Source organism: Rhamphochromis longiceps, linkage group LG8 (assembly GCF_057381845.1).
Source record: "Rhamphochromis longiceps isolate RC_006_pf linkage group LG8, R_longiceps_female_GT1.1, whole genome shotgun sequence".
NCBI lineage: Eukaryota > Metazoa > Chordata > Actinopteri > Cichliformes > Cichlidae > Rhamphochromis > Rhamphochromis longiceps.
Genome location: NC_140564.1, coordinates 25,988,831 through 26,004,211, shown reverse-complemented (window position 1 = coordinate 26,004,211; position 15,381 = coordinate 25,988,831). Strand labels below are relative to the sequence as shown.

The 15,381-nt window shown below is 40.8% G+C and overlaps 1 protein-coding gene across 1 annotated transcript in view; it reads right to left on the bottom strand.

Moving 5' to 3' along the window:
* The window catches only part of mta3 (metastasis associated 1 family, member 3), a 29,411-nt gene that overhangs the window by 6,614 nt on the left and 7,416 nt on the right, over positions 1-15,381 (bottom strand). The window contains exons 4-18 of the mRNA XM_085416743.1: positions 13,667-13,793; positions 13,424-13,487; positions 10,346-10,463; positions 10,076-10,178; positions 9,467-9,566; positions 9,185-9,373; positions 8,413-8,487; positions 6,999-7,057; positions 6,731-6,849; positions 5,181-5,338; positions 3,086-3,308; positions 1,302-1,394; positions 1,013-1,174; positions 391-422; positions 191-309 (exon numbers count right to left, since the gene is read on the bottom strand). Of these exons, the coding sequence (XP_085272869.1) occupies positions 191-309; positions 391-422; positions 1,013-1,174; positions 1,302-1,394; positions 3,086-3,308; positions 5,181-5,338; positions 6,731-6,849; positions 6,999-7,057; positions 8,413-8,487; positions 9,185-9,373; positions 9,467-9,566; positions 10,076-10,178; positions 10,346-10,463; positions 13,424-13,487; positions 13,667-13,793 (1,741 nt within the window). The remainder of the gene's footprint in view (positions 1-190; positions 310-390; positions 423-1,012; positions 1,175-1,301; positions 1,395-3,085; positions 3,309-5,180; positions 5,339-6,730; positions 6,850-6,998; positions 7,058-8,412; positions 8,488-9,184; positions 9,374-9,466; positions 9,567-10,075; positions 10,179-10,345; positions 10,464-13,423; positions 13,488-13,666; positions 13,794-15,381) is intronic.

Below are 15,381 nucleotides of genomic sequence, written 5' to 3'. Positions count from 1 at the left end.
GTATCCTTTTGAGCTGATGTGCATTGTGCATCTGTCTCAAGGTCACCATGAGACAAAAATAACTCGCTGTCCATTTCTGTCCCAGACTATTTCCTGTCATCTGCTTTCGCTCAGCTGTCAGCATCTTCCTTCAGACACACACACACACAACAAGCCTATCAGAATTCAAGAAAGGGTCACCTTTGCTTACCTGGTCTCCCGTGTGACAAGGAAGAAGCTGTCATCGGGAGCATCAATCCAATTAGGGCGCCTCTTGCGAATCATCACTCCTCCTCTGGTATTTCCACTGCTGCTGCTGCGGCCGTTATGCTGCAAGACATACATCCGAACGTTAGAGAGCAGTCGATGCAGCTGTAGAGGAAGTGTAAAGCAAATAGAAAATAAGCCTACCATGAGAGGTCCACCTGTTGTACCTGGGTTCTCTGCAAAAACAAACCCACAGCAGTGAGAGAAAGAGGCAAAGTACACATGAGGGAATCTGCCAGTTGCGAGTAGTATTGATTGGTTTTATTTCTTGTCCTAGTTACAAGTTGTGCAACAAATAACTGTGTTTCAATTTCAGTAAAAAAAAGTGAAGTTACCAATAAAAAACAAAGTGTCAAACTGAAGTTGAACCATCCAAATTATCCAAATGACCCCCATCTGCTGATTCGTTTTCATTAGAATTAGTTGTCATTCTCTCCAACGAGCTAGTTTAGATAAGAAATGGCAGAAAAGGTTATCAACTCCAGATGTATTCCTACTAATTGGATTTTTTATTAAGCATAAGGATAACAAAACATTGGATATCAACACTATTTATTCCCCAGACTTAATTCACATTACGAGTAACTTAAAAAAAAGAAAGAAGGGATGCATTTTCTTTTTTCTTTTGAATGTGGGGGGCTTTAAACAGAATGGACTTTCTGCTTTTGAGCAGGATTAAATTAAGCAAATCTGAAAATAATTACCTTTGTGGGATTAAATCAGATCTCTTTTTCTTTTTACTGATTAATAAGAGTCTGTGATGTACCTGTGCGCCTGTCTGGGTCAGCCCTGCTGTGGTGATGATAGCTGCGTTTTCCCAGCATGCCGTGAGGCCCATGTGGTAGAGAGGAGAGTAGGCGTCTAGGGGGAGGCGTCTGAAGGCCCGGGGTGCGGTGGGAGCGAGGGGCGTGGGTTGCTGGACGGGACTCTGGAAAAGACACACCGGAGGTGCATGAAGTGGCTCCTATAGACCATCTGAGTTATTTCTGCTCATGTTTTATTGGCTTAATGGGTTAGAGTCCTACTGCTCAAACACTGACTGTGTGTTCATTTACCTAGAAACTGCAGGACACTAGTCAGAGTGCTCCTTTGGGCGGCTCTGGTTTTAGGTAGGCGAGTCCCCTGCCCTTCCGACACCCTTAACATGTCTAAACCAAACACACATACACAGAAATTTTTGTTAATCCCCTCTTCTCCCCGTATTTAAATTAAAAAAAAAAAAAAAAAAAACCTATTTATCCGTTTATCAACATGAACATCTCATGCAGATGAAAATGGCCTCTTCTCAGGTACATGATTATGGATAAAGACCACAAGATGCAGGATTTGATGCAAAGGAGCAAATGACTGAGGTATTTTGCAGCGACTTGCTCTAAGGGAGGAGAAATCTCCCCCCCTCTCACATGCGCATACAGATGTCAGCACATGCTTACATGCATGAAAACATATCGTAGACACATACATTCAATTATGAAGACGGCATGACAGCAGGCACTGGAGGTTGAGTCCATGCTGAGGAGCGGGGGAGGCGGGGGTGCCGCTGTGCTTCCTCTGAGTGTGGTGGAGTTGATGGACAGAGAACACAGACACATGAAGCACAAGGACTCGGAAAAGATGCTTTCAGGTGTGACTTTATTGCAGGTCTACTCCACATTCACACAGCAATGAAAGAAAAGAGCAAAAAAAAAAAGTAGAGGTAGAAGATGAGATGAGAATATTGCAACAGTCGTTAGAGAATGAAAGATGAGGGAGGGGAAATCGAAGGCGAGGAATGAGTCTGAGTGGCAAATCCTGTCCACAGGATATACGAGACAGGGTGGATTCATATGAATATTGCATGATTTGAAACACAGGAAATTAGCTGAGTGAATAATATGGCAAAAGGTCCATCCCCAAATGGGATCTGGACTCCTTATGATTGGGCCTGATCTACTAGGGGCGATGCAGCCAGCAGCTATACCCAAGTCTTCTCTTCACCTTCCTTCCTTCAGGGTTCCAAATCTGTCTGAAGCTCACAATCAATCCAAACAGTTCACTTTGTCTTGTACACAGATACACACATGATCAATAGGAGGGAAAAACGCATGTGCAAAAAAAAAAAAAGAAGTTTAAATTAAAAAAATATTTAAAAATGGTGATGGCAAAGACAGTGAAGCTGAGGTTCAGTATTTACAATGAACATATGTGGCTGAGACAACTCACTCAGTCATAACAGCACAGACTGGACGCACCTTTACCAGGAGCGCCGTGCAAAATAGAGCTTTTCTTAATAAAATACATTTCCTCTACCAGCAACTTCAGCAAATATATACGGCTCAGACTAGACTTCTACTGGATGCTGTTACAATCTATTCATTATGACAGGAGCGACTTCAGTCACAGTGTGTGTGTGTGTGTGTGTGTGTGTGTGTGTGTGTGTGTGTGTGTGTGTGTGTGTGTGTGTGTGTGTGTGTATCCCTGTTTAACCACTCGAACAATGGCTTTTGGTTCAAAGTGACTCAGAAACATAACAACAGGCAAAAGAATAAAAAAAATAATAAAGAAAAAAAAACACGAATGAAAAGATGATCAAAACTCAGTTATGAGGACAGGCAGTCTTTATTGGAAACGGGGGGGAGAATACAAAAAACAAAATAACAATAATTATAATAAAACAGAAAGAGACAGACGGAGGGGGTGGGTGGGGCAGAGGCGAGCAGAGATGTCGGGGGCTGATGGTGGGGCAGTCGGGGTGAGGGGAGGTGTGTGTTGGTGTGTGTCTCTGTATGTTGTGTTCTGTCTGGAGATGTGTATGTGTATCCATGTGGCAGAAGTTAGGAGGAATTGAAAGAGCTCTTACACTCTGCCTTTATGGCCCCACAGTTAATGGGGACAAAGGGCCGGCGCGCAGCACGGCGCAGCCTGATGATGTCACGGCACATGTGCCGGGCCAGCTTGGTGAGGCGGGTGGCCTGCAGCAGGAAAGCCTGCTTGGTCTTCATGGAGGATTTGGGGCTGTTGCTGTTTCGCATCGGCACCATGTGGTTGGACTGGCGGGGAGCGTGACCCCTTGAGCGAGACTCCTGAGATCGAGGGAGGGACAGAAAGGAAGGAAAAAAACAAACAAACAAAACACAAAAGAAAATTTAATCAGTTTGACATCCGGCAGAAAATGTAAAAGTCAGAGATGGTTCAACAAATCCAATGGTTTTTAAACTCTTGGGCTGGGAATGGGAACTTCAGTTGAATGGTTATATTTTTGCAGGGGGAAAAACTCATCTTCATTTAAATGCAGCCTTAGTGCATATGTGCACATCAAAGAGCTGCACTGAGCATAAAAACTCAAAAATAGACAATTTTGTTCAAAAAACCCCCAAAAGTGTATCATGTTAAAATTTCCAATAAAAAGGGATTAAAAAGGTTGAGTATATATATCATGCTGACCTTTATGTCACCAAAATTTAACTTGGATTTGGTTTTATTAACAAAGGCTATTAGTTTAAAATGTAGAATGGTGGCTTTCTTGGAGAGGGGGGGGGGGGGTCATGCCAGAAAAGGTTTGATAACCACTACACTAGCTTCTGTATTATTGGATTTTATTTTGAAAAACCATTATCAAAAGATTCACATTGGCTGGTTTGAAGGCTTTAACAAAAAATCTGAAAAACAAATTAGATTTTACTGTTATTTATTATTAAAAACATGCATGTTTAACACAAAACTGTTTTGTGGTTCAAACTGTTGTAGAGGGGAGTCTAATTCACTCTGTCGTCACTGTGGAGGCTACTGTTCGTGGTGCTGTTGAACTGTATTGTGTAATACAGTGAGGAGAATCTAATCATTTGCCCGCCCCGTTTATCCCAGCGGATAATTACAGCCTCTAAAACGGCCATAAAGTTGAATCAGCACCCTTCTGAAAACAGTTTAGATAAAAATCAAGCATTACAACCTTCCTGAGGGAAGGATTTATTGCAGGGCCGCTGCATTAGATAACTGGCAATCGAGCTTGTTTTGTGAAACAGAAGCAAAGCCACTGTTTTCAGATGAAGACTGATATTAGTAAAAGCTTCTATTATGGTTTCCATCAGCCACTTTCTTGGACTACTATTATTTTTATGTCTGGATATTTTGATATTTTGTCACTGCATCCATAAAATTTACATCAAGATGGTAAACGGGTTAAACTACTGAGTGCCTGATGGTCCCTTAAAAATATTTTTACCGCAGCACAATCAGCAACCTCTCCGGTGAGTCATCATGCAGCTAAACTCCAACTCCTTCGTCTATACTGCAGCTAGTAATGGTAACCCTTGTTCTGCTCTGCACCAACGAGGGGCTTAGCATAGAGCACGGCTGGGTAATTAATCTTCCCAAGAGGCCACGAGAAACTGGGATTGCTATGAAGGGCTGCACCAATAGCTTATAAAGAGATAAAAATGAATACTGAGCAGAATGGAGATCAGCTCATCGCTACAGCCCTCCACAACAGATCAAGATTCTTGTGTTCTCAGTTTCTCCTTGAGAAAACCGATTGCCCACCTCTGATACAGAGGCACATGAACCAGTTCTCCATCTGCTCCAAGCTTCTGGTTATGATAACCTTCAGCTAGCAGAGGATCACCAAAATAACCCACACTTCCATCACCAGCTGTATTCCAGTTGAAGAACATTTTTACCACAGCTTAAGATTATCTTTTTGGGATTGCCTCATCAGTGATGTGAAAGGGCCAGGAGCTAGCTGGTTTCTAGTGTCTGAACTTAAAATAAAGGCAAATTGTGGCCAAAAGAACAGCTTAAAATGTGTCACCAAATTTAAAGTGTCAGGAACGCTGCATCACACAGGAGGTACAGATTTTTACAAGTTTGTTTCAAAGGCTTTGTTTTTGTCTAACTCTAATATGAACATGTTTTAAGGACCTGCAGAAACCCTTCTCTGTACCCTCCACTGAGCTTACATTGCTTGCTGGAGTGGGTGAGGTCCTCTCCTCTGGACCCTCAGCTCTGCTTGGCATCTTCAGACCACCGTACTTCTTCCAGTACATCCAGCAGGAGACGCACAGACGACACTGCATGTTTGGAGGCCCCCATGAATACCACTGGGCTGACTGCATGGCTGTTAATGTATGGAATCCATTAACACTTGTTAGAGAGATGGCAGAAAAGACTGGTCTCAAGACACTAAGAATATTGATCTCCATCTTTTCCTGTGTGATTTTATCAATATTCATACTACACAAGACGTCACTATATGCTTGCTACTGACTTTAAGTGCTTACAAACATGAAACAGTGCACGAGGCCATTGTACTGCAAAGTGAGCAGATATTAGGCATTTAGATTTATCATTTCCATCAAATAATTTTAGTTGTCAGCTTTTTTAAATATTCTACATTTTACAGTAGATTTTAAGGGGAATGTTAGGATGTGTTCAAGAACTAATAAGCAGAACTCAGGTTATAATTTTTACAATTCTCCCAGTTCTCAGTGCAATTGAGTCCCACCAAGGGACACAAAAATGAATATCATCATAATAAAACGTGACATCAGCAGAAGTCTGCCGCAGACAGATTTTTATGTCCAGCAGAATTATTATTACTGAAAAGTCAAATATCCAGAGAATCTTGCAACTTGTGTTATAGTGGATTGTTAAAATTCAGAAACAGTTATGTTGAAGGCATTTTATGCTACTTAGATTTTTGTTGACAAGGGGCAAAAAATGTGTATCCTCCAACAGGTTGATTTAAGGTGAAACTGGTCACGAAGAGTTAAACACTGCTGCACCAAAAGCCTTGGGGCAATGGGTTTGTTTTGGTTGCTAGCAGACTGCCACAGTTGCCTGCAGTTTGCACGCAAGATTTAGATTTACCTACAAATATATGCCAGCCCTTCCCTGAGCAGCAGCAAAACTGCATGGCACTACACAACCAGAAGCAGAGTCTGTACACCTTCACTCTGTTTGGGAAATACTTTTTTTTCCCCCTTCTTTGTGATCGGTGGTTGCAGTGGGTCATCAAAAGCTCTCTGGGCCTTTGTTCCAGGTTATTTATCAAAATCATTGCACCCATGCTTAAAAATGGCTCTCCTCGTAAGGGTGAAAGTAAAAGTAATAATAGAAGAGATAAGAAAGAAAGCAAAGTAGTTAAAATTATCTTGGTTTTGTTCTAGGAATGTGTGACTTGGGCTGTAGCTAACCACCCTGCTTGCTAATCCTCTCACAAAGTGAAATCTAATATTTTTAGGCAGCTAGAGGCACTCTGTTAACACTCTGGGTTGCATACTGTGGGACAACGATTTCCCCTTTCAGTCTGTGAAGCTGTTAATAATAAGCAAAGACTGAAAATAAAAGGAAAGCATTTCTTCTTTAAGTAAGAGAAGCGACAGCTGTCTAAGGCTTCATTTGTTTCCATTAGATTTCTAATTGACTTATGTTCACTGCCCTCACCACTTAATTTCACACTTGCCATGGCTAATCACACACTCACTCTCACACGCACACACTAACTCACTGTAGCAGCTTTCGCAGGCTCTGCCCCCCCCTGCTGCGTGGTAGGCCCCGGGGCCCGCTCCGTTCACCGTCGCCATCTTGCCATTGGTCATCGAGATCTGGTTGGGGTTGGGTTTGTTACTGTCAGAGGACAGACAAAGTGATTTAGGAAGCAGAATGACAGCAGCTATACTGCATAAAATCATCATCTGTCCACCACAAGCAGAGTAACAGACAAAAGACATCCAATGTCATCTGCAAACACTGAAATATGAAATAAAGAAACTTACTATGTGGGGATATAAACCTGCTTCAGCTTGCTTTCTGCCTCTGCTGCCTTCAGTCTCTTCTGTTCAAAGAGGGGAAAAAATGGATTTCTTCATTAATCCCAAAATAAAAAAAAACTGTTGCCTTTAACAAGCATTGCTTCAAATAAAACTCAGCCCTGCATCCTGAAAGTTGGAGTGTGGAATTACAGTGGTAATAATTAAATCTGTCGATGTAATTCAAAGGAGTTGTTTTCTCCCTCTATGCTTTTTAGGGGCACATAAACACAATTTATATCTGAGCACATGAAATCCTTGGAGAGCAAAGGCTATCCCTTTGTGCATGCTATACAGTTGGTTGCTCTTCTCAAACACAAGGACCTTTTTAACCAGATTTTTTGCTTCTTTGGTTGTAAACATGTTCTGCACCACCACGCCTATCTTAAGGGGAACTACCCTGTTTCTACACAGAGGGCAGTTTTATCATAAGACGTAACACTTAGTCTGTAAATAGCTATATAAAGTTTTCGATAGCTCTAGAAAAAGAAAAAGTTTAGTAGGCCGTGCAGCAAGCATTTTTCAAATTTATTAAGCAATGGAGGTCCAAGGAATGGTGCAACTGAATTAGACGTAAAAGTATCCTACATTTTTTAAGCTGCACTCGTACAGACTGCCACTTCAGAATTAATCACTGCAAATACATTTATATCGGTATAATAAAAACATAACGAGGACCATTTTACTATGTGTGGCAGCTCAGAAAAAATTAAATAAAGTAAAAAGAATAAAAAAAGACATTTCAAAAGTGGTCAGAGCTGTGGGTGAGAACTTTATTTCAATAGAAAGCCTGATTCTAGCCACTTCTACTTATTTTGTATCCCTATGGATACGGTTATAATTTTAAAAACTGAACAAGCATGAAAACGTCACTTTTTGTGGGGACTAATTTTGAACTGTGTGAAACCTTTTGATTTTACAGAAAGACAGTTGGAATAGTTGTTGTGAACTGCTTTGGTTTTGTTGTGCCTTTCTAATGAATCAATGAGTTTTTGCACATTTTTAAAAGGAAACAAAATCTTGAGCTTAAGCTATTCAGCTCCTTTGAGAAGAAGTCTTTTTTGAAGATGTTGACTGCCTGATACGCTTTTCCTTTTCTTTTCTTTTTTTTTTTAATTCTTGCAGCTTCAAATAAACATAAAAACTGGAGTATCCTTTTCAGATTAAAGTCCCATGTAGTAGTCAATAAAAAAACAAAAATAAACAAAGCTAGGACAAAGTTGCTTTATTTATTTATGCAGGAGGAGTTTTTGCCCACTAGAAGCGCGATGCAGTTGTTAGGGATGGCATCGTTTAGTTTAATCTTGTGTAAATGTAAGAAAAACACACACTAATTACAAAAAAAGATGCATGTAGCATAGCAGCTACATGGTTTTCTCACCTGTTGCACATATCTGTCTGTAGTCTTCCACATGTAGTAATACTCTATGATACTGGTCAGAGACTTCCACGGCAGCTTCACAAGAAGAACGGTCGAGCACGGGGAGAGAAAGAAAGACAGACACAGAGCAAATTAATGATATTAATATCTCATGTTCTTGCCATCTGGGTGCGAAGCCTTCATGTATATTCATGAGCAAGAGGCATCGTGACCACAGAGGCTCAGAGTTACTGGCTTTGCTTGGTTCTGGGCCTCAGACGGAAACACAGAGAAATTCACACATTTAATAAGTATTCATGAGCACCTGGTGCCACCGCATACACCCATACCCTGGCTTTATTGTACAGTAGAAGTAGATGGTGGGAAGGAGAGTTCAAAAGAACCAAACAGTCATCCCTCACCCCCACAGGCTTGAAAGGCGAGTGCTAAAATTGGTAATTTTGTGCTTCACAGAACAGCAGCTTCAATTTATGCAGATTACAATGGATTTCCATTGTGACAGATTTTCACTGATGAGGGAGGACGACTCTTTGGAAACTTCTCAAAGCCTCAAAGTCGAACCTCTCAACTGTCCATCGGCATGCTGTGAATACATTTCACCACATGAAGACTTTAACTGCACAGTGAGCAGTCTCTCACAGTAACGGGTAACAACCAATCAAATGCTACATAAAAACAAAATATCTTAAAAGCACCATAAATAATGTAATATTCTTTTGAATAACTTCTACGTCAACAGGATTACCAGGCAGAATGATAACAAAACACTTACAAAGTCTTGTCGGATGTCATTGAAGTCTTTTCCATATTTCTCTAATGCCTCTTCAAACATGGCAGCTTCCGAGGCGCTCCACTCCTCCATCTCATCCCTGCAAAGCACCGGGCCCCCCGCTGGGACCAGTACGCTCAGCGCACTGGACAAATCGTAATTATGGCGGTGCAATGTGTCCATCGCATGGAACTGTAATCAATGCACGCAGAAAAAAAGCTTACAAAACCATCAATTAAATCCCAGCAAGGTGCTGCAGGGTTCGACTGTGTGTGTCCCACTGACCAGTGTGATATCTCGTGAGGCTGCAGCTGCACTCATGTGTAAGCTTGGCTGTCTAACAGAGCTGCTGCAGTCCAGCGCTCGGGCAAAGGTCCCGACCGCCCTGAAAATTACCCACAGTCAGTCAATACATGATACATATATGCACAGCTTACTGCATGGTCTGACATATTAATGTGCAGGGCATGTCTGCAAAGAAAACACTAACAGCCTCACAGCTCAAAATATGCACTGGGTGGTATGGAGCAAAAATATATGGCAAACACAGATGAGTCGTTCATCAGAAACAGTAAACAGTCGTTTGTTAACCAAAAAGCGATTTAAATCTCTGCGTGATTCATTTTTAATTCATTTTCATCCTCCCTTATAAATAAAAACCCATGACAAATTCACATATTGAATGAATAAAAATGAAAATAATGAGCCAAACTTATGAGCCATGGCTCATAACAGTGTGCATTTATATTATCTCACACACTAAATATTTCAGCCAATCCTTCACAGCACCACGGGCTATTAAAGTGCTAAAACTCAGAATTATTACATCTGTGAAACTGCCTATCCAGTGCATGCGATCGAGAAGTTGTTGCTGTAGATGTGAGGGCGACCTACCGTGCCACCACTAAGAATTGGTCTATCTGTTTGTTGGTGAGTGGGCACTCTGGATCCCACAGTTTCTCTTCTAGTTTGGCCTGATCTCTCTCATCTGCCTCACCTGCAAAGCCCAGAGACAACAGCTCACACACACAGTAGGATAACAATGGATTTGCCTTCCACGCTTATTTGCTTATTAGTGATGGTTTTAATTATAAACTAATTACATTTTGTTTATGCTTTAGAAAAAGGGTTAGGAAAGAAATAAAGGTGAAATCTGCGATTCACCTTCTTGTAGCATTTCAGGTACATCTGCCTGAAAACGCGGTCCCACTCTGATCTCTCCTTTGTCAGCCAACAGGGTTTTCTGTGTTGGGTCATAAACCAGCGAATAGAAGAAGGTATCCTAAGGAAAACATCACATCCATTAATGTGGAGCTTCCCAGATTTTGGCAGGGCTGGGATTCCTGTGATCTCCAGGTGTTATAACAGATATAATTATACTTATGTGACAGACAACATGCAAAATATAATAAAGAGTTTTAGTAAAAATCTAATATAATCAGTCAACTGAGAAGAAAATATTACTCAACTGTTTACTGATTATTTGTTTAGGTCATTTTTAAGCCATACATGTTTTGACCGTTTAAATAAACAATAAAAAAAAACAGTTAAAAAAAGAAAGTAAAAGGAACGTAGCATCAGCCACACGGACCTAGCGACGTCCACCACCCCCAGGCACCCTGTGGTTGCAGGGGGAAAATATTTATTTCCCCAACTGGTTGTTGCTAGGTGAAATTGTTGCAAACAGTGTGACGTTTTTTTTTGGTGCAGCACCGTATAGCTGTGTTACTAATTTCACCTACCAACTGCCGGCAACCTCCAGCAATCACTCAGCCAGAAAGTGGGAGAATACAAACTTCCTAGCAACAAGTTGCCGACAGGTCCAGGCTTGCATTACCTCAGCTTTTTGATAATATTGTCAAGATTCTTCCCACAAATGGCAAACTTTTTTTGTGCATTCCCCAATTTTTATTCATCATTACCAATATAAATGCATCACAAGTCACTAGTTCACCTGGCCGTTCACTCCCCACCAGTCAGGCCTTACTCTAAGACAATAAAAAATTCCCGCTTTCTGTGCTAATCAAGCCTAATTCTTTGCAATGGTATTTCTGTCGTGTAACAGCTAGCTTCTAGGCCTTATCCAGTGAGCTACAGACACTGTGGATTCTTTATGTATTCCACTTTATGTCTACCCCAACAGCACCCTGTATTTTCCTGATGAACGAAATGAATCACTACGTTTTTCTCTATTGGTTAACAATAGGGCTGAACGATATATCGCATTTGCGATAATATCGCGACATGATCAAGTGCAATTTTCTAACCGCAAAGGCTGCGATTATACTCTGGACATGTCCAAATTCATGGGCTGCATCCTCCTGAGGCCGCATTTGTAGACCGATTACGTCACAGCGACGCGCCGAAGGCTGTCCAAATTACTACCATATCCCAGAATTCATAGCGCGGCCCAGCCAAACTCCAGTTTCCAACAATGGCGGCCGCTACTAAGTTTTAAAATTACTCATACTAATCTTTCTGGGTCACAAAATAAACTTTTAAAATATTTTCAGGCGAGAAAGTAGTTGTGTAAACATCAAATATCTGCTCGGTTTATCAAGATATCCCATATTTGCAAAAGTGCTTCGACGTTTTCAGAGGCGTCTGCTACCCACCAGCTCGACAGCTAGCCGGGAGCTCGAGGGTTACTGATGCGGCCGAGAACGGCACAACTCCCGGCACATCATTTTCAGATCACCGCGGAGTTTCGCTGCTCGGGTTAAACGTAATATATAAGTCACTTAGACAACCTAAAAATGTTATTGTTGGGCTTTTTTCAGTGTTTTGTTTGTTCGTGAGTAAATCGGTTTGGCTGAGATTAAAGTTATTAGATTAGATAAAATAAAACTTTATTAATCCCCCGGGTGGGTTCCTCCTTGGTTTTCACACAGCTGACTAAACGTCAAACAGAAAACTTATTAAACAGAAGTATGAGACAGTCGAGAATTTACACCAGTGTCTGGTTATATTTTAGATAGCAAGAAGCAGACGGCCGAGTTTATTAAACTCCACCGAGACAGCGGTGACGCTAATCAGAACTAGACCGTCCAATTTCACGCCTTTAAATTTTAAAGGCGTGTTTGTGTGTGTGTTTATACAATTGCTATTATGTTTGCACTTTATGTGTAATGTTACTGACTGCAGAGATCAGTAAGATGTGTGTATTTTTTATTTATTAGTTTTATTTATTTAATATTATTTTTTAATTGAATGACTGTCTAGTAGTTCACAGATGTCGAAAAACTGAGTGTGGTAAAGCCACTGATTTTGTTTATGTATATTTCTGCAATCTGCACATTGTACTGACTTTCATTTTAATGTTTACACCAGGGTTCCTTGTCAGCACTTTATGCTCAGATGTTTGTAAGCTAAAAATAAACTATTGTGTATGTTCAAATATACTGTTGTGATTGAAGAAGTTAAATAAAAATGTCAGTCATCAATTCATGCATCACCTCATGTCATCATAACAGAGGTCTGTCTTCCAGGAAAGAACAGTTTAAAATTAATGTAATATAGTATTGGCCATACTATATGATGTATTGCTTGTCTTTGTTTAATAATACAGAAGACAAAGACCTTAAAAAAATAATCGCATATCGCATCGCAATCGCAATATTGGGGCAAAAAAATCGCAATTAGATTATTTTCCATAATCGTTCAGCCCTAGTTAACAAACCCATTTTATATCAATGTGAACCAGCGCTGCGTCTGCCTCCATGTACCAGAGGAACTTGTGCGCATGATGTCTTGATGCATACTCAATCATCCAGGTAAGTAAATCCCCAAAAGTTGATTCTGTTCATCTGGATGATTCTGTTCATCCAGATGAACAGAATCATCCAGATGAACAGAATCAACTTTTGGGGAGTTGTGCACATGATGTTACAAATGAAGAAGAGTGGGCCAAGGTGCAGGCACTAATTTGGATCTTCATAGATTTGCTCATGGTAAATGAAGCAACGGTGTACGCAGCTGCATCTAAACCCTTTAAGACACAAATTGATTATTTGTATTGAAACAGATTTCTAATGTGAGAGTCTTTTTTTAGGAGTTTAATAACTGGCAGGGACATATCTGAAAAGCCTGAATACTTCCTGAAGCAACAGAATTTAACAACAACAACAAAAAGAAGAAAAGGAAAGAAAAAGCATGTAAATTATGACCGGACTTTCTATGATGCAGCTTGAGGTAACAAAAACCAGAAAGAGACATCAATTTGTTCCCCCCTCTCAGGCTTACCTCTTTGTCAAGGTATGAAAGAACGGCTTCAGTCTCATTCAATAATGCGACACTGCACTTCCCCCTAATGGAGAGAGAGAGGGGAGGAAGCACACACCATATAAAAACACAAACAAAGGAAGTGCGCACTGTGTGATGGATGGATTCATGGCTGAATGAGTGACTATCCATGGGCACTGCCTTTAGTTGGCGAGCTGTACAGTCCATTTTCTGTATGTATTTGTATGCCTCTGTGCACTGTACCTGATGTGTGTCGCAGGTAGACTCTCATACTGCCGGGAGAGGAAGAGCTCTCTGTGGCGGAGCTGGTGTTTCTGTTTTTCTGTTAGCTCTGTCTCTGTTGGGTTCTCCTTCTCCTCCTCGAGCTCCTCTGCAAAGGAAAAGACAAAACAAATGAATCCATTTCATGAGACACTTTTGTCATCAATATATCCCAGAGACAAAAAAAAAAAAAAAAAAAAAAAACAGTGACTGATAAATGTGAAAAAAAAAAAAATAAATAAATAAATAACATCAAAACTCACAGATTCTTCAATTTATCCCTCAGACTGTAATTTCAAATTTGTTAGCAGTGCTTTCTCAAATGAGGAGGCCCATGCTTTTATGACTCTGGATTTGCTGGTTGGCACATAATACTAGGCAGTATATAAACATATTAAATCACTGGTAAACAGTGCAGGCACTGCATACACTTTGAATAAATATAATTCTATAAGTGGATTTTCAATATACTAGAACTTATATAGTGTCACATTTATATGAGGGAAATGCATGCATTTGTCAGTTTCAGAGAGAAATAGAATTATTTTGTACAGTCAGTGAGGTAAGACAAAGATCTTAATTAATAGGTTTGACATTTACAGGGGAATTACTTCAGCAGCTTTCACACCATATACAGTGAAAGATCCCAAGTGATGCTGAAAGAGGAAGCAGCGAAAAGCAGCCTTCATTTGAAAGTGAAATTTTTCAACTGCCATGAACATTATTTTATTCATCTGCAATGTGCTGGGGAAACAGCAAAAATTGCTTTGCTCAATTGATTAAAACCCAGTCTGCCAATCATGCATCAATGGCTAAACTCTGAAAACATGACAGTATTGTTTGCTGAAGACAACATGTGGGTGGAACAGCAGCAGCAGCGAAAAATACACCAACATTAGAGTCTGGAAAATGTTGGCATTTCAGTTAATGTTACATTAAGAAGTGAAACAAATGTAATATCCTGAAAAGAGTTACTGTTAAAAATGTATAAACTGCAACAGATAGCATTTGTTGCAGAAAATACTCTGCACATCATCTGCAAAGGCTCATGTTTTTGTAAAATACTATTATATATAATCCCCCTCTCACCCTGTGGGCAGTCTTTATTTGTTCTTCCAGCTCAGGTCCTCTACCAGGGGCCTGGGAGCTTGAGGGTCCTGTGCAGTATCTTAGCTGTTCCTAGGACTGCGCTCTTCTGAGCAGAGATCTCAGATGTCGTTGCTGGAATTTGCTGGAGCCACTCTCCCAGATTGGGGGGGTCGTCACTGCTCCGAGTGTTACCATGGGGACCAAAGTTGACTTTACTCTCCATCTTGTCTAGCTGCTCTCTCAGCCCTTGGTTTTTCTCCAGCTTTGTGTTTCTCCTTACTGATGTTGCCATCATTTGGTATAGCTACATCCATCACTATGGCCTTTTTCCTCTGCTTGTCCACCACTGGTTAACCATCTGTATCCCACAGGATTTTAGCACGGTCATCTTTGGAGACGTGTCCCATTGCGACCTCAAAGCCATACCTGCGTTCCTGTATACTATGCTAGGCACATTGTTATGGCGTTGCCTGTATGCCCTGCCTGTTAGCATCTTGCACACTGCTGTTATGCGCTGGATTTATTCAGGGCCTTAACCCTTATTGATCTTGTGCTACCATGATTAGTGTCTCTGTACTGTCTTTCATTCCAGCCAATGGTAGGATTTT